Source organism: Perognathus longimembris, chromosome 4, assembly GCF_023159225.1.
Source record: "Perognathus longimembris pacificus isolate PPM17 chromosome 4, ASM2315922v1, whole genome shotgun sequence".
Classification (NCBI taxonomy): Eukaryota; Metazoa; Chordata; class Mammalia; order Rodentia; family Heteromyidae; genus Perognathus; species Perognathus longimembris.
Window position 1 is genome coordinate 59,600,940 of NC_063164.1, and position 24,186 is coordinate 59,625,125.

At 33.4% G+C, this 24,186-nt stretch overlaps 1 protein-coding gene across 1 annotated transcript in view; it reads left to right on the forward strand.

The window, feature by feature from the left end:
* The window catches only part of Kcnh7 (potassium voltage-gated channel subfamily H member 7), a 450,536-nt gene that overhangs the window by 360,108 nt on the left and 66,242 nt on the right, over positions 1 to 24,186 (forward strand). Inside the window, exon 7 of the mRNA XM_048344279.1 lies at positions 22,275 to 22,700. Within this exon, the coding sequence (XP_048200236.1) occupies positions 22,275 to 22,700 (426 nt within the window). The remainder of the gene's footprint in view (positions 1 to 22,274; positions 22,701 to 24,186) is intronic.

Genomic DNA, 24,186 nt, shown 5'->3' on the forward strand with positions numbered 1-24,186 from the left:
TTTAAACATGTGCCACTGACTACTGCAATTTGTTATAGTAATTCCAAAATATGAGCCTTGTCAGCACTTGACATATAAGTGTATCCTTGCAACAGCTGATAACTCACAGTGAGTTACATTTATTTTTTTGCCACCAATGGCTTCAGAACCTATGGTAAGAGAACCACTTTGAACTTCTCAGTGACATGATAACTACTTCTGCTTACTGAACAATTTCTTGAGCTGAATCATTTTCTATTAGTGTCTTGTGAATTCTGAAAATTAAGGCTTCCACTGTCATAGGAAGGAGGTATTCATTGAACTCAAACAGAAATATTTGAAAATTATTTGCTGGTTATGGCAATCACCTCTACCTACAGAGTAGATGGGAGCAAAAGTTTCCCCAAATGAGGCATCTCTTAAGTGATTCTTTCTCTCGTAGAGTTCTCTCCTGCTCCCTATTGCTTGACCTGTAACATATCTGTATTCCTGCTCCTCATTCCAGAACACTTCACTTACATCATCACTATCAAATTAAATTCTTCTAAAATTGACTGGCAATTAGATCATTTTGAGTATTTTTGCTAATTGTTGATTGTTTAACAGCTATTACATGATTTTAAATGGAATGAGGAAACAAACTATTTACCAGTTAGGTATCACTATACAAGATGGTAACTGAACTATACATGCTCTTAAAGAATGCTTCATTCTGAATCTATAGCAAATATAACAAACAAGGCTATTTTTTTCTCATAATATTCTCAGGCAAAAGATGTCTAGTACATTTAACATATTGTGTCTCTCTTTTGTTATTTACAGACTCTAGACATCATATCAACATTTGTATATATGTAAATATGCATTTAGGTGTACATATGCAGAGAAGAATCAGAGACAGGGATAGTAATGACATAGGTCTAAGTTACCTTTTAACTCTGAAGTTACAGAGGTAGAAAAGTACATGTAGTCAATGAAGCAAAGAGTTATGAAAATTCACAAATGATATGTTAAATGTAAGTTTATGCAACACAGACTAAGTTCTGATTATTTATAGAGGTTGAGATCAAGAAATACACCATCAAATGAAATATTGACACTGAATTTGAAGAATAATTAATGATAGCTAACCTATCATTTATGAAAATAGAGACCTTTCTAAGATTCACAGCTACTTAAATATTCACTGAATAGAAGATGAAAATGTGCAAAGATATTGAATGAGTGAGCAACAGGATGTGTGTTTACATGATACTCATACTGTCTCGTTTTTGGTAAATGCATGCTCATAGTATTCAATCAGATCCTACAGAAGTCTTCAACAAGGGAACAATGCCATCCATAAGTCAGCATGACTCACTGCATTTTCTAACCATGTTACCAAATGATTGATAGATGGAAATTTTTACAGTAGTACAGTTGAGTTAAACACAAACTCAGGCAGAAATTTTGGCACCAAATAATTTGTGTGGATACAGCAGTTGCCTCCCTTCTAAATGTATGAGATTTGTGTTTTTTGTTTTAGGCAATTACATTTATAACTAAAAATCAGACTAAATTTAAACTGTTTTAACAAAAATTTCCCTTTCAGCATGAACATATGGGAGGCTATGAAAAATTGAGCATAAGGCAAAGTTAGTAAAATAAATAACAACTATATAGTTTTATTATTCTGATAATAAATGTCTCTGGTAATAAATTAGATATGGTAATTGTAGTTGCATTTAAAAACTGGCATATTTTCTGTAATAGTAAGATGCCAAAGAAAATTGAGGCATAGATGTAATCATACTATTACATATTGATTAATCTAAATGTTATTGAAGGAGTAGTACTTGTCACCAGGAGGCACAGACTGGCTTGATTTGCACTTGTTCTTTGGAATGCAAAGTGCATTTTATTGCAGTTAGTTATTATCAGAAACAGGACTCACCATAGGAGGCATAGAGACAAGTAAAAAACCTCAGTAACTCTTCTTAAAATGTTGAAGCTAAAGACATTTCTCATGTAACATGAAGTATAATATTAGCCAAATGGGAATTCAGAATCCTTTGGAATCAAGAGAAATTACCCCCTAGGAAGTTGTCACTGAGTAGTGATTCAGGAAAATAGGAAGTTAATGTATTTTTGGTAGAAATGTATTCTTCTGCATCAAGCCTTCAAGATAAGTAAGAATGAAATATTTCTTTCTTATTTATTTCAGATGTTTCAAACATCTATTGGTTTAAAGTTACTAAAAAAGACCAAAGTTGATTTTTAATGAAATACATCAAAATTCCTCTGCATGACTTTGAAAGAGATTAGTTATTTAAAAGACACTGATTGATAGCTGGTTAAGAAATAAAATTACCTCATTGGAATTCCTACCTAACTCTTAGGTGTAATTCTTTTTTGAGTATGATAGAATCACTCCCAGATTTAATTCCAAAACTCCTAATGAGTGGAATATGTAGTTTGTTTTCTCTACTGGAAGAACAAAGGATACATGGTAATTATAATCCAATATAATTTTTGAACTTTCACTTATTGTAAAATCTTGTACTATATTTTTGAGAAAATGATAGCTTTTAACCATTTCATTACAAGTGCTTATCTTGATATTTGCAATAATTTGTAGAAGCGACAGTCAGAGTTTTAGTAATCCGGTATTACATATAATATTGAGGGAGTATTTGGAAACCTAGAAACAAACATTTCAAAGAACCATTCATATTACAAACAACATAATGTAACCAACCTCCTCTCCTTGCATAAATTTGATCCCTTGGGTCACAAGTTGGTCATCCAATGGAAAATTTAATAGAATATTTATTGTTCGGGCAGCATTGAATTTGGAGGAGACAGAATAGATAAAGGAATAGACATGGTTTAAACTATCAAGTAATATAAAATCTAGAGTAACAACTCTATAGCATAAAGCTTCCTGAGGAAAAGTTTAATTTCTTTTAAATCTTTTCATGATGGAAGAATTGAAAGAAGAAATGGGGAAGTAAGAAGAAATAGAAAAGAAAAATACATAGATATAAAATTTAGAGTCTGATTTTATAGAAGTTTTTTTCTTCTACTTTTTATGGATCTTTTGGGTTATCTTATACATACACTGGTATTTTCTATTCCATGTTTTTCTTGTTTCCTAATGAAGTTAGTCAGACATCCAAAAAAAGTAACTCCAGGAGGCAATGACAACCTTCTAACAACTTGTTACTAAAGAAAATGATTAGTGTATTACTGTAGTCAGAAAAAAAGTTTTACTGACTTAGTCGTCAGATATAGTTCCACCAATTTAGATTCATCCACTACAAATCTGACAGATGTATCACATTTGCTAATGCTACTTATTAGCAAAATATACTAGTTTTGATAAGAAGGAATTTTTCCGGATATTTAGCACAAATGAGAAATTACTTTTATTGTCTTAATTTTAGCTTACATGACAAATAATATTTCCTTACATTGTGGAATAAATAGGAATCTTTGGTACCTTTATGCATTGTACATTGATCAAATAAGGGTTATCAATATATTTATCACAAAGCACATTTATTAAAAAAACAAAGCTCAGATTTAGGAAGTGGTTGAACTTTTTTTTACCTTGTGAAAATTCAACTTCTATAAATACAGGAATCTAACTGTGCTTTAGGTAAGATGCCATTTCTGGCTTCATTGAGACATTGAATACATTTTGTCCTAGTACTATCTACCTTTCTTATGTTGTTTATGCTTCATCTTCTCTTAAATATTTCCTGTATTTATTCTTTTGCATCTGTCGGTCTATCACTTCCCTGGTAATTGTGTTTGCAGTTTTAAAGAATTCATAGACCTATAGGAGTTCATGCCCTAAGCTGGGTTTTAGCTTCCTGAAGATAATAGAATACTGAGAATCCCAAAAAAAAAAAATATATATATATATATATATTCATTGAGAAATAAAGAGTACTACATTATGTAAATTCTTTTAGATAGTTTCAGAATATACAAAAGCCCATCCATGTTAGGGTAGGTGCTACAATGTGCTTGCTTGTGAATGTAGGCACTTATTTACTTTTCCCCACCATCCTGAGCTTAAAGATAGTGTTTCTGATTTCTTTAATGCACATTAACCTTCAACCTGTACATGGTGTAAACAAAATAAAATCAGACTAAGTTATTGCAACTGAGTAATAATCAGTGTGAATTAAAATATAATCGAATTTTAGAACTTCAGGAATCATCTGCACTGATCTTATTTTGCTTTTTATATCATTTCTACAGAATTGTTGGAAAATATACTCAAACTTTAAAATGGATAGAACTTCCATAAAGATTCGCTGAATTTATTTTAATAAATACCATTTCATTACTTATAATAATAAAGATGCTTCAAGTAATTTTCCCTCAATTCCCTTCAGAAATTCCATTCTGATTATGAGAGATATTTTATCTAAACAATCATATTCTTCCTTAATTCTAGCATAATTGCTTTTGTGAAAACATGTCCAATAACTTACTGAAACTTGGTCATTTCAAAGTGTTTGATAGCTTTAAAAAGTAGATGCTTCTTTATACGTAGCCCATAGACCAATGTATTTATTACTTAGATGTACACAATAAGAAATTTCATCTTGCAAGCAAACAAAAATTCAATAAGCCTAAACACGTATCCTTGGCCATCTTTTCCTTTGCATAGTTGGCTTGCTCCAAGAGTGACGTTATGGAGCTAGGTGACCTTGTGATCTTCCTCTAACAAAGGCCAAATAAAGTTTCCAGCTTTGCTAAAATAGTGCTAGTAGCTAGAGACCAATCCTTCAACTGACAATCTGTGGAAGACTCATCATATTCAAACCACATCACCTATGACTCGATATGGCTATCCTTCCCAACAAAGAACATGTAGGCTCTTGCAAAGAAGTGAATCTACATCATCATATTAATTCATCATTGTATCATATTGGATGCAACTTCATTAAACTCATTTTTTTTCAAATTTTTATTATCAAACTGATGTACAGAGAGGTTACAGTTTCATACGTTAGGCATTGGATACATTTCTTGTACTGTTTGTTACCTTGTCCCTCATGCCCCCCTCCTTCCCCCCTTTTCCCTCCCCCCCCCCAGGTGTTCAGTTCACTTACACCAAATAGTTTTGCAAGTATTGCTTTTGTAGTTGTTTGTCTTGTTTTTACCCTGTGTCTCTCAATTTTGGTATTCCCTTTCAGTTTCCTAGTTCTAATACCAGTATACATGGTTTCCAAAATACTCAGATAAGATTACAGAGATAGTGTAGGTACAACCACTGGAAGGTGATACAAAAACATCATCAATAATAGAAGCTACAGATACACATGGGACGTTAAAAGTAGTTACAACTGTGATATAACAATCGTTTCCATAACATGGAGTTCATTTCACTTAGCATCATCTTATGTGTTCATAAGGGTATAGCTATTGGGCTCTTGTGATCCTCTGCTGTGACTTGCCTAAACCTGTACTAATTATTCCCAATAAGGGAGACCATAGAGTCCATGTTTCTTTGGGTCTGGCTCACTTCACTTAGTATAATTTTTTCCAAGTCCTTCCATTTCCTTACAAATGGGGCAATGTCATTCTTTCTGATAGAGGCATAAAATTCCATTGTGTATATGTACCACATTTTCCTGATCCATTCATCTACTGAGGGGCATCTGGGTTGGTTCCAGATTCTAGCTATGACAAATTGTGCTGCGATGAACATTGTTGTGCTAGTGACATTACTGTGATTTTGTTTGTGGTCTTTCGGAGAAATACCCAAAAGTGGGGCTGCTGGGTCATAGGGGAGTTCTATATTTAGCCTTCTGAGGAATCTCCATACTGCTTGCCAGAGTGGCTAAACCAGTTTATATTCCCACCAACAATGAAGTAGGGTTCCCTTTTGGCCACATCCCCTGCAACAATTATTGTTATAAACTCATTTCTAATGTGTTGACACAGACACTTTTTGTAATGAATTAGTTTCTTGTGAAAATGGTATGTGCAGCAAATATCACAACAGCCTCTGGTAAACTTAGCCAACCTCAGCTTTCATAGCTGTAAGTTTTTTTTTTGTTTGTTTGTTTTTTTGGCCAGTCCTGGGCCTTGGACTCAGGGCCTGAGCACTGTCCCTGGCTTCTTCCCGCTCAAGGCTAGCACTCTGCCACTTGAGCCACAGCGCCGCTTCTGGTCGTTTTCTGTATGTGTGGTGCTGGGGAATCGAACCTAGGGCCTCGTGTATCCGAGGCAGGCACTCTTGCCACTAGGCTATATCCCCAGCCCTCAAATTCATTTTTTATATTTGACATTGAGAAGCATTTGTCCCTCCTTGAATGATTGATTCAACATAAAGTCAAGTAAACAATAACTCTTTGTTAGTTTTCCCAAAGCTGCCTGAAGAAATCACCATAAACTAGTTAGCTTTAAACAATAGGTTTTATTCTCCTAACATTTTGAAGACTAACTGGAAAATGTGTTCTGGGCATTCCCTTAGCTGGAAATTTTGGTGATTCTTGGCTTGCAATCTCTTCCTTGACAGAGTGTTCAGGTGTTTCTGTCAGCTTCAATGACATGATGAGATAATTCAACTCAGAATACATTAAACCCCAAAATTAAGCTAGAGATAATCCTTTGGGATAGGAGACTCAGCCTTCAGCAAAACAAATTAATTAGCTCTGTGTCTGCCTCTATAAGATTTAAGGCTATTGAGGAATCTACTTTCCTGCACAGAAACCAACAAGAGATCAGAGACTCAAGTGCACCAAGCTTTAGTCCTGAGGAGCCACTCATCAGACATGATCATATTTAGTCGCAAATGGAGCTGGGAATTGTGGTTCTCAGCTACATGGACACATACTGTTAACAATTCTCCTCTACAGAGGGAGAAAAACACATTTTGGTTCACAGCAGCTATCTCTAGAGTAATCTTTTCTCTCTTAAATGTTCTGTATTGCTATCTGTTGGATTATTTTTAAGCTATACAATTTTGTGGACTCATGATGTATATACCAGGTGTCTAAGAATACTAGTTATGATTTCTTTTCTATCTCCATTAATGTATTTCGTTTTCTCCCCCTCTCTCTACAGACTCCTGAGAAATTATGAACATTACAAATCTCCAGCTACCACTTCTTTAGCATAGAGTTCCTAGTTCCAACTGTCTCCAGAGATCCAGGCTAGAACTTCCAACTTCTTCCTAAACATCTTCTATTGGAGCTAGCATTTTCACCTGAAATTGTTATAGCCAAACCTTTATCTCCCTCCACAATCCCTAACTTTGCTTCTCCATAGTTGTACTTTATTTTATATATATGTTTTTAATTTTTGAATTTATTTTATTGTTAAGGTGATGCACAGAGAAGTTCTAGTTACATAGGTCAGGTAATGAGTAAATTTTGTTTTGGAGAGTGTCACCTCTTCCCTCATTTTCTCCCAATTTTTCCCCTCTTGAACTCCCTCCCCAACACATTGCATAGTTAATTTTCAACATAGTGTATAGTGAATATCATTGCTGAATTAGCTCACCCTTTCTACCACTATTTCTGTGCTTCTCCTTTTCCTCCCCAAGCAGATAAACTTACATAAAAGACAAAAGGTACAGAAATTTTTAAAAAGGAACAAAAGGAGAAAAAGAAAAATAAAATCGCTAAAAGTAATATGAAAAACCTTTTACTTCCATTTCTTTCTTTTCCCTTTTTTTTTTCATTACTTTATTGTAAAAGTGATGTACAGAGGGGTTACAGATTCATAGGTAAGGCAGTAAGTACATTTCTTATCCAACTTGTTTTCTCCTCCCTCATTTCTTGGAATTCGTTTCAAAAACAACATTTTATATAATCACATGGAAATGGTTATTTAGCCTTTGTGATCCTCTCCAAAAAACAGTGTGAATCTTTAGAGTCTGGTTTTAATTGGTCATGTCCAAGTGTATTTTTTCCTTTTACCATACATTGTATTTATTTATAGATTTATAGGCATATTCTAATTACCATACATGATGGAAACCAAACAACCTATATTTATTGGAATCTGGCTTACTTCACTTAATATAATTTTTTCCAAGTCTTTTCATTTCCTTAAAAATGGGTCAATATCATTCTTTATGATGGAAGCATAGAATTCCATTTTGTATATATACCTCATTTTCTTGATCAGTTTGTCCACTGAGGATCATCTGGGTTGATTCTACAATTTGGCATTGATAAACAATTATTCAGTGAATATGGTTGTGCTGGTCGCTTTAGTGTGACCTGGTTTGTGGTCAATTGAATAAATTCCCAGGAGTGGCATTGCTGGGTCATAGGGAAAGTCTATATATATTCTCTTGTGGATACTCCATACTGCTTTCCAGAGTGATAGAACAGTTTACATACCCATCAACTGTGTAATAGCATTCCCTTTTTGCCACATCCCCCACTAGCATCTGTTATTGTTAAATTTCTTGATAATGGACAGCTACCTGTGGTGAGGTGGAATCTCAGTGTTGTTTTGAATTGCATTTCCTTTATAGCCAGGGGTGTTGAGCATTTCTTCACGTGTCTGCTTGCCATTCTTTATTCTTCTGAGAAATCTCTCCAAGTCTTTATCTCATTCATCAATTGGGTCATTGTTTCTTTGAGAATTGAGGGCGGGGTAATTCTTTGAGCTCTAAGGCTTTTGTCTGTTTTGTAGATAGTAAAGATCTCCAATTTAGTGAGCTTTTTATTTATCTTACTTCCTGTGTCATTTGCCTTGCAGAAACTCTTCAGTTTGATTCAATTTCATTAATTCAGTCTTCGCTAGTTTTGTTGAGATTCTGAACCTTTACTTAATAAATTTTGGCTCATGCCTCAGAACCCTAGTGTTTCTCCTATTCCTTCCTGTAATATTTTCATTGCATCTGGCCTTATATTGAAGGCTTTGACCCCTTTGGAATTGATTCTGATGCAGGGTGAGATATAAGTATCTAGCTTCAGCTTTCTGCATGTGCATAGCCAATTCTGCCAGCAACATTTATTGAGGAGGCTTTCTTCCTTCCTGTATTTTTGGCTCCCTTATCAAATATTGTACCTTAGGTTCATTTCCGGGTCATCTATCCATTGCTCCTCAGGTCTATTTTTGTGCCAGTACCAACCTCTGTTTATTACTACAGCTTTGTAAAAGAGTTTGAAGCTTGCTATCGATGTTCCTCCAGCACTCTTCTTCCTGCTAAGGATTGTTTTTTGCTCTTCAACATCTTCTATTATTCCATATGAATTGTCTTATTGCTTCCTGTACATCACTGAAGGTTGTTGTTGGGATACTCAGGAGTATTGCATTGAATTTTTAGAAAGGTTTAGGCAGTATTACCATTTTCACGATGTTAGTCCTTACAAACCACAAACACAGGAGTTTGTTTTTTCCATTTCCTTAAATTTGCTTTAATTTCCTTTTTGGGTTTTTTAAAAGTTTTCATCATAGAGATTCTTCATATCTTTGGTTAATTCCTAGATTTTATTTTTACCTTTTGAGGCTATTACAAAGGGAGTTGCTTTCCTGACTTCAGTCTTGCCCTTATTATTGTTGGCATACTGAAAAGCAACTGATTTTGTGGGAAATTTTTATAGTCTGCTACTTTGTCAAACTTTTGGGTCAGATCCTGTAACTTGGGGGAGGAATATATGGTGTTCTTTAAATACAAAATCATGTCACCTGCAAAGAGGAAGATTTTTACCTTTTCTTTCCATATTTGGATTCCTTTATGTTTTCCTCTTATGACTCTTTCTAGGAAGTCTAGTACTATATTGAAGGAGAGTGGACATCCTTGTTTTATTCCTGATAGAGGAAATAACTTTGGTAGTGAACTTTCCCTTTCACATATGGGGGAGGGAAAAGAAAGAAAAGAAGCAAAGAAACAAAGAAGGAAAGGAAGGAGAGAAGGAAAAAAAGAAGGAAGGAAGGAAGGAAGGATGGAAGGAAGGAAGGAGAAAGAACGAGTGATATACACAGGGGTTTCAGTTACATAAGCAAGAAAATGAGTATATTACTTTTTGAACAGAGTTGTCATCTCCTTCATTTTCTCCCACTCCACCCCCAACTCCTCTTCCAGCTCATTTCCAATACATTGTCTAGTGAGTATCACTGTTGCATTGGTTCACCTTTGGTTCCACTATTTCTATGATGTCCCTTCACTTCCCCAAATCAGATCAAGTAATATAAAAGATAATGGGTATAGGAATAAAAAAAAAAAAAAAAAAACAGCATCAACAGGGAATAAATCAAAGAAGGAATAAATCAAAGAAGGAAAAAAGAAGAAATAAAAAAAGAAAATGATGCACAAAATGATACACAAAATAACCCTCTAGTTTCCATTCATTTCTTGGAGTACATTTTGTTAAGTATTATATTATATGGTTATATGCACATAGCTATTGAGACATTATGATCTTTTACTAAGAATATCCTAGACATATTCTAGTTATAACAAATGAGGGAAACCATGTACCCTCTGTTTCTTTGGGTCTGGAATACTTGCTTAATATAATTTTTCCAAGTCTTTCCATTTTCTTATGAATGAGGCAATGCCATTCTATTTCTGACTTAATTTTCATTATTTGATTCTATCCATTGGTTTGGGGTTCCTATTTTTCCTGGAGCTGGAGGTGTATCATTAAAATGTTGATCTGAGCTTTCTCCAATGTGTTGATGTAGACACTCAGAGCTATAAATATGCCTCTGAATACCACCTCTGCTGTGTCCCAGAGGAGCTGATTTTTTGTGTGCTCATTTGTTTGAAATTCAATAAACATGTGAATTTCAATTCTGATCTCTTCAATGACCCAATGGTCATTCAACAATGTGCTCTTCACTTTCCATGAGTTAGAGAATTTTATGTGATGGATTTTGATGTTTATTTCTAATTTTATTCCACGTGATATGATAGCATTCAGGGAATAATTTCAATTTTTTTCAGTTTGTACCAATTTGCTTTGTGACTTAAAATATAATTGATTTTGGAGAATATTCCATGAGCTGCTGAGCAGAATGAATATTCTAATACTGCTGTGCGAAATATTCTGTAGATGTCTCTTAAGTCTATTTTGCCAATACAATTATTTTGGGCTGAGTTTTTTCTGTTGACTTTTTGTTGGGAATGATCATATCCAGAGGTGATGATAGTTTATAGAACTCATCAAAAATCAACTTGTTTGAATCTATGTGTGCTTGTAGCTTAAATGGGATTTGTTTCATAAAATTGGGTATATCAGCATTCGGTGTATAGATATTTAGAATTTTTATATCCTCCTATAGAAAATACTTTTATTAGTATGTAATATCCTTCTTTGTCTGTCTTCACCAATTTTAATTTGAAGTCTATTATATCTGATATTAGTATTGCTACTCTGGCCTGTTTATTTTGTGTGTGGGGGGGATTCACTTTCAGAATGGGTTTGTTTGTAAGATGTGTCTCTTGCTTTTTGATAGAACTAGTCAATCTATATCATTTAATTGAAGAATTAAGTCCATTAGTATTGATTGTTAGAACTAAGAAATGTTTGGTAATTCCTGACATGTTATCTTTTTGGTCTTTTTGCTCTATTTTTTAGGTTTTGGGGGGAAGGGGCCTTCCTCTGCCACTATTGTGTTTTTGTTGGATTTCTATAGATAGGATATCTTTAAGCATGTTATGTACTGCTGGTTTGGTGGAGACAAACTTGAAATTTTTATGGAAAGTGTTCGCTTGTCCATCAGTTATGAAGAAGAGTTTTGCTTGGTACAGTATTCTTGGTTGATAGCTGTTTGCCTTTAAGCTGTGACATGTATCATTCCAGGCTCACCTTGATTTCATGGATTTATATGAGAAACCTGTAGTTATTCTGACTACTTTTCCTTTGTAAGTGATTAATCTTTTCTCTCTGACAGCTTTAAGGGTCATTTCCTTGGTCTCTATTGGTCTTGTGTGGATTAAAATGTGTTGATGTGATGTTCTTTTCTGCTATAGTCTTTTTGGATTTCTAAAGGCTTCTTGTATCTGAATAGGCTTATCATTTTTGATGTTCAGGAAATTCTCTGATAGAATTCTGTTAGACACGCTTCCTACACCTAAAGTTACCTTCTCTTCTCCATCCTGAGTACCTATCAATCTTAAATTAGGTCTTCTAACTGAAGCCTGAAGTTCTTGCAAGCTCCTTTCTCTTTCTGGGATTAGTTCTTTATAATTGTCTGGATAATAAATAATCCATCCTTGATTCCTGAGACTCTGCCTTCTATATCATCAATTCCACTGTCAAGAATTTCTACTCTATTTATTTTCCTTCCTTCTAATTGATTATTTTTGATGGTTAATATTTATTGAAGCTTCTTGTAGGGACTTCTTTACTTCCTTGGTTTATTTATCCATGTCTTCCCTTGCAATCTTTAGCTGAGTAACTATTTTTTCATTAGTTTTCTTTTCTTTTTCTTGGAATTCATTTAGCTTTCTGTTTATTGATTCCATGAGTTTCTCTAATAATCTTTGGCTAATATCATCAAGAACACAAATTGATGTGTGAAGCCTTTCTCTCATTTTATTAAACATATTTATCATCAGTGTTTTTAAATCACTTTGAGAACTACATTCTAGATCCATCGTTTGCTTTACTTCCTGTTTATTTTCTGTGGGAATTGATCTTCCTTGGCATGTTGTTTTTCTTGTGTTTCTATTGTTGGTTCTGCCCATTTGGAAGCACCCATCTCATAGGTTGCTCCTCCGTAACTTGTATTTAAAAAAACAAACAAACAAACAAAAAACTAGCAACCTGCAGTCTTGCACACTTATGCACTCTGTGTTCTTTTCCTCAAATTCTATTTGTTCCTAACCTAGATTAATTTTGAAATAAAGGTAAAGGACCCAGAGAAAAGAATGAAGAAAGAAGAAGCATGGAAATAAGCATAACGTAGAAGAAGTTGTGTCATATTCAAGGCCTTGCCATAATCCAGCAGCCTGACATCTGAGCAGTGAGAGAAAATTGAAGGTGGACTTCGAGCTGTCCACTTAGTTGACTGAAAGTGAAGAAGCTTAAGTATTTGTAAGAAAATAATCTATACAGGAATTTACATATATTTGAAATAATTGATGAACATATGTGTTTAAGATGTTATCCAACCTATTTCTCTCATATATTGAATCATATATCTCAAAAAACAGCTGTTTTAAATTATCATATACAGCACACACAAAAGGTAAACATAACATTTAGTGGAATTTGAACCTATGTGGTTCTGCTTTTCACAAAATCACACAAATATTCACACACAATCCAATGTGCATACATTTTAATCTGTTAGAAAAATTGTGTCTTGAAAGGCTACAATAATTGTATTTCCTAATTTTAACATTTCATTTAAGTATAAAAAGCTCCCTTTGTGTCATTTCTGATTGATTCTAGGATTATTTTCTATTTTTTAATTTGAATACCTTGTCATCATCAGTTGGAATGCTTGTTTCAATGATAATTACTCTAGTTTGGCTCAGTTTCATAAATCAGACACTGCAAATCCTGGGGAATTTAAATCTTTCCTAATGCTATATAATCTATCTGATTCAGTTTGTTTCTGAGTATTCTTCCTGACATATAAAAATACAACTAGCCTATTAGTTAAGTGCAAGTCCCAAGTAGAAGATAAATAATAGAAGAATAGGCCCTACCAACACCTCAGCATGAAGTTCAACAGCTGCCAAAACTATTGTATAATCTTTTGGAAGGCTTAATTGTTCCCTATTGCACTTTTCAAAAGAGAAGGGTAATTATTAATCCTGTTGTTCACACAAAACTTTAAACGTAGATCTTCATTGAATAAATAGTTCTGTTTCACATAAAGATTTTGGTTTTATATAACTATTATCAGAGGTTAAACAAATATCAATGTGCTAGCAAGAAGAAAAATTGTATTTGGTAAAGAAAAGCATATTTTAGTCTGTATAAAGAGTATATTTAATTGGTAGTTTGAGAAAAAAGAAATGTGTTTCTGGAAACCATGGAATTTCCCTTTTTATGCAGTAACGGGTTTAAATCCTTCTTTTTCTTTCTCTCTTAAAAAGAAATTCTTATTATAGTTCAATTAATTTTGTTCTATCTCTCAATGTATGTTATTTCTCAAATGTGTGGAAACAATTCTCTCTTAAGGAAATGCAATACACTGAGTAGTATATTTCATTTTTTCTATTTATTAACATCTATAAATTATATTTAGCAAATATTTGTTCACTTAATATTTTGTTTTTAGAAAGAGTGGTTCCAAATCATTTTCATGATTAATTTCAAGTTATTTTTACCTAAAATTTATATAATTACCTTGTTGCCAAAAAAGACATAACTTAATATTATAAAAATATATTTTTATTTAGACCCAAAACTGAAAATAGAACAACTAAAATGCACACACATATGTGTATATATACACACATATGTATATATACACACATATATACATACACATATATATACACACACATATATATGTATATATATATATATATCCTCTGTCCCTTTCTCAGTCTCTGTCTCTCTCTCTCTCCCCCTCTCTGTCTCTGTTTCTCTCTCTGTGTCTCTGTCTCTGTCTCTGTCTCTGTCTCTGTCTCTCTCTCTCTCTCTGTCTCTCTCTCTCTCTCTCTCTTTCATTCTCTGTTGGTGCTGGTCCTAGGGTTTGAGCTCGGTCTTGGCCACTGTCCTTGGTCTTGTATGCTCAAAGCTAATGCTCTACCAATTGATCCACAGCTCCAATTCTGGCTTTTTTGTGGTAAACTGAAGATAAAAAGAGTCTCTTTTATTGTCTTGCTTGGGTTGGCTTTGAATATTGATTTTCAGATCTTAGTCTGTAGAATACCTATGATTATAGGAGTGATTCACAGGTGCCCTGCCTTGCTCGTCATTTTTAAGCAAAAAACAATCAACCAAAAAAAGAACAGAAGATTTTGATATCTATAGAGATCAATCCTTTTCTAGAAATTAAGGCTAAAAATATGATGCAAATATCTGTAAAAATGAGACTAAACATCATAAATATCAAATTTACTTTTTTGAGAAAAAATGTAAAAATATAATTCTTAGGTATTCAATCCAAAAAGTGTCCTAAGTGTTAGAAGTATTCCAGTAAGAGACTTGACCTGATGAAAGTCTGAAATGTAGTTATATAGTACTCTCATATGGTGAGGGAATGTAGCTAAGGATTCTTATAGAAAATATAATTTGCGATTAACATTTCCAACTGTGTCCTTTTTTACTGTCATTACAAGGGATTGAGTACAGAGCCTTGTATAAGCTAGACAAACACTCTACTTTGGAGCCAGGCAACATGCCCTTTTCTTTTCATTTTATTTTTGTTGTTGTTGTTATGTGCATGCCAATCATGGAGCTTCACTTCAGTGCCTAGGCAATGTCCCTGAGCTTTTTTGCTCAAGTCTAATGCTCTACCTTTGAGTAACAGCTCCAGTTCTTGATTTTTGGTGTTTAACTTGAAATAAGAGTCTTATGAACTTTCCTGTCTGGTCTGGCTTCAACTTGTAATACTTAAATCTCACCCTCTTGAGTAGCTAGGATTATAGGCATGAGCCATTACTGCCCAGCTCATTTTGTTTTATTGTTTTTTAAAGTTTTTTTTCTTGACAAAGGCTCTCTTAACACTACTTTGCCCATTTGATTTTTGATTCAATACTCTTTGCCTTTTGAGTAGCTGGGAATTGCAGGTGTGAGCTCAACATGCTCAGCCACTAGATATCTTCTGAAATATAACTTGTCCCAGCCATCAATTTGATGGAAATTTAATAGCAAAGTGTTCACGGTTGATAAAATTTAAGACTATTTGCAATCTATGATTGTAAAAGTAGACCAACGTACTATGAACTAAACAGGAGTGTTATCTGCTTAATATGAAATTGAGTTGACCTAAGAGCATAGCTCAAATGATAAAGCAATTTTCTAAGAATCATGATGCCCTGAGTTTCTTCCCAAGTATGGGGGAAAAAAGTAAAGGAGTACAAGAAACCAACCTTTATGATGTTAGGAAACGTGAAGAGGTATTATCTAGCCATACCTCAACTAAATTTCTAATTTGTACAGTCATTAAAAATAATGGCTTCTCAATCAAGTCCTCAAATTCAAAATGTTTATTTTAATGAATAGACAAAGGAAATAACACACTTCACTATTACCAATATCCAGTCAAAGCTCTATTTTTTCAGATTGGTTTATTAATAGTTTTCATAATATTTACATTATCTGAATTAAGATGAAACAAGTAGCCCCAGTACTCTAAATAAAAATGAAAGTCCTTTATATGAATGTAAACATTTTCAATTTTGTCACTCAATTTTCCAAAATTATCTGATGTGATACTATATCTCTTTATTGGCATATGCTCTGGGAAAAGACAAAAACTTGAGATGCAGAAAGATGAAAGAATTACTAGAAAAAGTCATGTGTGGAATTTAAACTTAGATCTTCAGATTTACTGTCTAATGCTCCTTCTTTTATTCTAAGTGTGGTTGAGGCTTCCAAGATTTGTACAACTATGTCTGACCCTAATATAAACTAGATACTACTAGAGCAAAAAACAAAACAAATGTTTCTCAACTCTCCTTTCTTACTTCATGAGAAATATTCATTTTTCAAATGCCTCTGTCTTCTCTATCTTTACTGTGTTAATGTCTATTGTAGCTTTTTACTATAATTCTGAGCCCTTGAAGTTGATGAAATAGGGATAATAATGGAAAGAGTAATTCTGATTGAGAAGAGATTTATAAATATCTCAGTCAGTAGTGAAATATTTGTTGAAGCTCAAAAAGAAAATCTTTAAGTGAGATACTTCTAATCTCTTCCATTTTCTTCCTTTATTTGCCAGGTTCATCTGTCCACAACCAAACTTGACAACTGGCACTCCTACTTAGTAACAATAATTCTCAAACTGTGGATTCTCAAAATCCACAGAAGGGAATATTCTTAAAAAGTAATGGGCTTCTTTTGAAATCTAAAATATTCCTTAGTTAAAAATAAATACAATAATTTTCTGAATCATTAAAATAGTTTTTTATAATTATTATTTAATGCCACCCAGCTAACTTTAATGCCTGAGATTAATTTTGAATTTATAAGTAATTGCATATAATGCTAAATCATCCTTGACAGAAAGTAATTGTTGAAGTTATTTGACCAGAAAAAATCAAATGATGATTGAGTGATCATATAATACAGTCATAGCAAACTGAACTCAGAAGAACTTGTATTGTAACATTTTGTAGCAGCCCATTGTACATTACAAACTGCAACAGTTCTATATCAATAGGTATCTTGGAGTATAACAAATAAATTTTCTTTCTAAACCTAGCTGCAGAGATAAATTTATTAGGTAACCACTTAATGTACAATTCAATAATACCCCCAAGCTAAAGCTAATTTCAAGTAAACAAAACCTCTTACAGAATTACCAAGTAATACCATTTAAATTGGTTTTCTAACCCTAGGAGGAACAGAGTTTGCCTTAAGGATAAAGTTAGATTATCCCAATATACCAATTAAACCTTTGAAGTTGGTCACACCATTTTCACACTAAGCTTTTTAAAAAAAATGCATTGAGCTTGGAAATGAAAAAATATATTTGCCTATTACATTAAACAACTCAAAGATAAGGTTCAATGGTTCTTGATATAGAGAAGTGTCAAATGTTGAATCAATTAATGATTATACCTTAAATTCACTGGTTTTGTGAAATACCTTATAATTATTCCATATTCATTTTCATTAATGTAGTAATTTCTTAAAGCTGTCATAATGAGATATCAAAAAGTACATATATTAAAAAGAATTGAAATCTATTCTCTCATACTTTGGGTATATAGAAACCCAGAGTCAATGTATTGATAAGGACGGCATCTTCTGGAACTTATGGAGGAAAAATCTGTCAGTGGTTTACTTTTTGAGTCTGATGGCTACACGCAATTCTAGCCTATCTTAGTTCAAAGCTGTACCATTTCATTGTCATATGGTATTTTTCTTGTTGTCTTTATGTCTGTATCCAAATGTCTCCTTCCCTTCTTTTAAGGGCACCAGTTTGGATCATTAAGCTTACTCCAAACTGCTATGGCTTCATCTAAAGTTATCACCCAAGCTATTATAAGGTTGTATTTGCAATGACTAGGGAACAGAAGTACTAATACAATTTGGGGGCACACAATTTGACCCAAAATAGTCATATTGTGAAGTTTAAGTAAATATAATTTCAACTTCGTTATATTTTTTAACATTACACATAAATATAAACCAAGATGGTTCCAAAATAATTGTAGTTAAAAGAGAACTGAATGTGAGAAACTTTGACCTAAATCTCAGATGCTGAGGTCTTGATTGTGTCGCATTTTGGCAGCCTCACTCTCCTCTGACATACTCCACCACTTTTCCATTACATTTTACCCTCAGCTAAACAAAAAGCTGCATATAATTCTTCAACATGTAAACTATTATGTTGGGATTCTTTAATATGATTGATTTTATCCCCTCCTCATACAATGTTCTTCTCATTGTGACTTCTTTACCTGTAAGAACATGCACTTCTAATCCATGCCCTAAGACTTCCAGAAGGATCACCTAACCCTCCAACCAGCCACTAAATAAAGTTAACCTCAACAGGACACTCATTCTCCTGCACATCTGTCTCCCAACAGATTATAAATTCCACACTCTCAACAACAGTGTCTTATCCATTTTTCAAGCTCCAGCTCTTACCACAGTGAGCATCTAAATGTTAAAGGAACATCTATGTGGGACAGAAAGAGTTTCAGCTATACTTTACTTCTCAAGAAAGGTTCTGAGATTACACATACATTATTATTTACACTTGTAATACACAAGTATTCACATTGCCCCAAGTGATAGTTTGGTTTCAGAAGCACAGAACTTGACTATAGAAAAATATCACTTTATTTAAAAATGACCTTTGCATTTTTCTCTTTGCATAACTACATATTCTACATATTCATTTATGAGATAAATTTGTAGATTTACAAAGATGTAAGCATCTCAAAAATCTGTCTTGTTTTGCTAGAGTAACATGCATACACAGAGGACTCTAATGGAAAGAGTCTAGAATAATAGACTCTTGACTTTGAGAGCCAAAATGAGGTTTTGAGTTTTACTTTGCACAAATTGAATAGCTCCTAAGATTACATGAAATAATGATATCTTCACAGATGTTTCAATCTTGTAGACAAAAGTGTCATACACTGGTGTGCTATACTCATCACAATGGAGTTATTTATCAAATGATAGATAAAGCCAAATATTTTCTTACTGGTGTTTTGAAGGTTCTGTGCTAACATATTTATATATCTTGGAATCTTAGAATTTTTAATATTTCCTAACAAGAAAGTTGTTTTTTTCACACTTACCTTTTCCTCATACTTAGTTCTTCATTTCTCCTAGTAGTTTGCTTACCCTATAAAGCAGTTGCTTCAGATTTACTCTGGGTCCACTAAATGATCAGCTTTGTTATTAGCTGCTATCTGAAAGAAGTTTGCCTATTTCAAATGAATTATGTTCTAGTTAAATGCTTCATGACATATCATCTGAGGAAAGCTTCTCAGTTCTTTTATGATAGAAATGGTACCTTGTTATAAGGGGAAACAAGGCATGTGATATGACAATAAAGATAAGATTTAGTATTAAAAAATTTCCCAGATAGTACATTGTTATAGTCACATTAAAATCAACATCGATAGAACTACCAAAATTACACAGAATGCTCTCTAAGGGGAGATTACCATTGCAGCACAGAGGTGCTGCAATGCCAATAGGGATATATTTTCTGTTTAGAAGAATCTAGTTTAAAATATGAGTTATATAAGATTATAACTCACATTTCTCTTTTAAATGGCTTTTTTACTGATCCTAGTACATAGAAGACTATTATATTTTCCTGCTTTGAAATTTGGTATTAAAGCACAGAATCATGGACTCTTCTACTTAGTAGGGCTACAATTTAAATTTAGCTCTTGTACTTTCAGATGAAATAAAACTAAAAGTTGAATTAATATAAAGTAATGTCTTATTAAATACAATGAATTTGAAGAGATTAAAAATTGCCTTGAGGCTAAAAATCTTGTGTCAACACTTCCAAATCAATATTTAAACATGCTTTGCAGAAATTTCCTTTCTCTTCAGGGGAAAAAGTGAAAGAAGTTATCTAAGAACCATTGTTTTCATAACCTGACTTAAAATTGTAATCCTTTGTACAAATCCTTAATAATACCAATTTTAAAAGTATTTTTGTCCAGAATATACTATCAACATATAGGAAAGATGTGTGCATTTTAATCACATTTTCTTTTTTTCTCCTAATGTTAAAAGTAAATTACAATTGGAAAAATTCTGCTTAAAGAATTGAAAAACATGAAATTAACTTATGAAGATTTAATTATTAGTTAAATTTGAAAAAAATGAATATGATCATGAGACAAAATAGATATCTATCCATAATAGTCAATCCTTTTCAGATTTGAGAACTTAATAACTAAGCAATTAATCATATGTAAATGCCGGTGTTACTATTTTCTTTTCTCTCTGCTTTTTTTGTTGGTCCTGGTGCTTGAACTCAAGGCCTGGCATCTGTCTGTAAGCTTTTGTGCTCAAGATTAGTGCTCCATATATTTTAGACATGAGGCCTTTGTCCATTGTATGGCCAGTACAGATCTTTTCCCAATCTGTGGGCTTTCTGTTTATCTTGACAGCTATGTCCTTTGCCTTGCAGAAGCTCTGCAGTTTGATGCAGTCCATCCTTTCTTTGATTTGTAGCATTTCTGGGTCTTTGTTAAGGAAGTTCTGTCCTGTGCCAAGGAGCCCAAGTGTTTCTCCTACTCCTTCCTTTAGTGTTTTCAGGGTATCTGTTTTGGTCTTTGATCCATTTGGAATTGATTTTGGTGCAGGGTGATATATAAGGATCTAGTTCTAGTTTGTTGAAAGTGTTGAACAAGTTTTGCCAGAAACATTTGTTAAAGAGGCTACCTTTCTTCCAGACTAATTTTTTTTAGACCCTTTATCAAAGATTAAGTAGTCAGAGTTCTGTGGCTTCATTTCTGGGTCTTCAATTCTGTTCCATTGGTCTTCAGGCCTGTTCCGGTTCCAATACCAAGTAGTTTTTATTGCTATAGCTTTATAATACAGCTTGAAGTTGGGTATTATAATTCTTCCAGCACTGTTCTTTCTGCTTAGGATTGTTTTGCTATTCTGGGTCTTTTATTGTCCCATATGAATTTCTGGATTGCTTCCTCTATTTCATTAAAAAATGGTGTTGGGATATTAATGGGTATTGCATTGAATTTGTAGATAGCCTTTGGCAATATTGCCATGTTGATTATATTAATCCTCCCAATCCAGGAGCATGGGAGGTTTTTCCATTTCCTTAGTTCTGCCTTAATTACATTTTTCATGTTTTTAAATTTCTGGTCATAGAGGTCTTTCACTTCTTTGGTTAAGATTATTCCTAGGTTATACTAAGTGAAGTGAGCCAGACCCAAAGAAACATGGACTCTATGGTCTCCCTTATTGGTAATAATTAGCACAGGTTTAGGCAAATCTCAGCAGAGGATCACAACAGCCCAGTAGCTATACCCTTATGAACACATAAGGTGATGCTAAGTGAAATGAACTCCATGTTATGGAAACGATTGTTATATCACTACTGTAACTACTTTCAACATGCTATGTGTAATCGTAACTTCTATTAATGATGATCTTCTTGTATCCCCTTCCTGTGGTTGTACCTGCACTATCTCTGTATCTTATCTGAGTACATTGGAAACCATGTATACAGGTATTAGAACTAGGATATTGCAAGGGAATACCAAAATTGAGAGACACAGGGTAAAAAAGACAAATGGCTACAAAAGCAATACTTGCAAAACAGTTTGGTGTAAATGAACTGAACAACTCATGGGGGGTAAAGGGAAAGGGGGAGGCGGGAGGGGGGAATGAGGGACGAGGCAACAAACAGTACAAGAAATGTATCCAATGCCTAACGTATGAAACTGTAACCTCTCTGTACATCAGTTTGATAATAAAAATTACAAAAAAGAATATTTTCTTGAATTTTAAGGCTTACATAGATTCACTTAAATTAAATGTTTTTTATTTATTTAAAATTATATGAATTTGTTCAAATAGATTTTTCTGTACATCTTAATTTTTCAAGGTAACTCCTTTATACAACTATTTAAAGGTAATAAAAATATTCCAAAAATAAATTTAAAAAATTCATAGATTGACAAACTAACCAATGACATTTCTAAGTCATATATATATATATATATGTATTTTTTATACTTTCAGGTTCTTTCATTGGGAGCAGATGTCCTGCCAGAATACAAACTGCAGACACCACGCATCAATAAGTTTACAATATTGCATTACAGCCCCTTCAAGGCAGTCTGGGATTGGCTTATTCTGCTATTGGTCATATATACTGCTATATTCACCCCCTACTCTGCAGCCTTTCTCCTCAATGACAGAGAAGAACAAAAAAGACGAGAATGTGGCTACTCTTGTAGCCCCTTGAATGTAGTAGACTTGATTGTGGATATTATGTTTATCATAGACATTCTAATAAACTTCAGAACAACATATGTAAATCAGAATGAAGAAGTGGTAAGTGATCCTGCCAAAATAGCAATACACTACTTCAAAGGCTGGTTCCTGATTGACATGGTTGCAGCCATTCCTTTTGACTTGCTGATATTTGGATCAGGTTCTGATGAGGTAAGAGCTGCATAAGAATCTTATTTTCTGGTTGAATGCAATGATAAATCTATTTTAATGCCTACCAATAATAATAATATAATAATAATAATGATTTACTAAGTTACTATATTTCACAAATAAAATTCATTTTAGTTGCAAATGCTAGAAAATGAAATGGAAATTTTTTACCCACTGCAAACAATCTAAATCTTGTCTGTATTTACTTAGTAGTACAAAAACTGCTACATCTCTAAACTAACCAAACTTTGAAACAAGTGGTCTATAACGTTCAGCACATTCTTAGTATGTAAAACCCTATGTTAATCCTGTAAGTATAAACAGGGAAAGGGTGTCTCTTTTTTCCTCATAATTTGTATTTGAGACAGATTTAGTATGCATTCAAATTTTGTAGAAGAGGGCTCTCTTTGAAATGTCTTATCAATATACAAGATAGTTCCCTCAAATATCAGCTGGTTTGGAAAGTATTTCTTACTTCTCAAAATTCTATAAAGTTGAAAATCACTAGGAAATAAGAAATATGTGTATATGGAATGCATTTTCTGTGTCCTTAAGTATAATCAGCTACTTAAAGGTGGCAGATCAAAATAAAGATAAATTGTAAGTCTCTTCCATTTAATCATCACTAAATCTACTGTATATGTTCCCTGAATTATGTAATGGGAATATTTACAGAAGATGTAAAGCATTTGTGTGTTGTGGTGGTAGTGGTGGTTGTGGACTGGTGCTTGAACTTAGAGCCTGGGGGCTGTTCCTGAGCTTTTGTGCTTACGACTATAACTGTACAACTTGAGCCACAGCTTTACTTCCAGCTTCTTTTTGGGGGTTAATCTGAAATAGGAGTCTAACAGAAATTTTTGGTCTGGGCTGGCTTTGAACCATGATCTTCTGATAGCAGTTTTCTGAGTAGCTAGGATTCTAGATGTCAGCTAATAGTGCCTGGCAGATGTGTAGTATATTAAAGGCAGTAGGTTGAAAAAGACAAAATCAATGTACAGCATTTTAAATAATTCATTGTCATGTTCTGACTAAGAACCCCCATCATCTTCTTTGGTTTATTCTATCTTCTTTTCTTTTTCTTTGTGTGGTAGATCTGTAGGTAAGCCTTGAAATGCATTTTTTTTTCAATTGCAGGAACAATTCTGCAATATACAAGCTGTCAACCCATATCTGTTGCAAAGAAGACATCTAGGGAAAGCTTTCATGTGCTAATAGAAAAACATTTCTACCACACAAATGCAAAAATGCATAATCAATGAAGACATGTGTTCTACTAATGATAAGAAAATAAATTATTTCTTAATTACTTAATTTTTACTGGTGTATCCAAATGTTTTCTTTCAAGCATTATAGCCTCACAAATTAAGGTAGAAAATATAATCTTGCCAAAGTCAATTAAACACTGATGTCTTCCTTTCCATTTCCCTAAATACTGTTGCTATAACATTTTTTATTTACAATCAATTCTAAGGTAAAAAAAATCTAA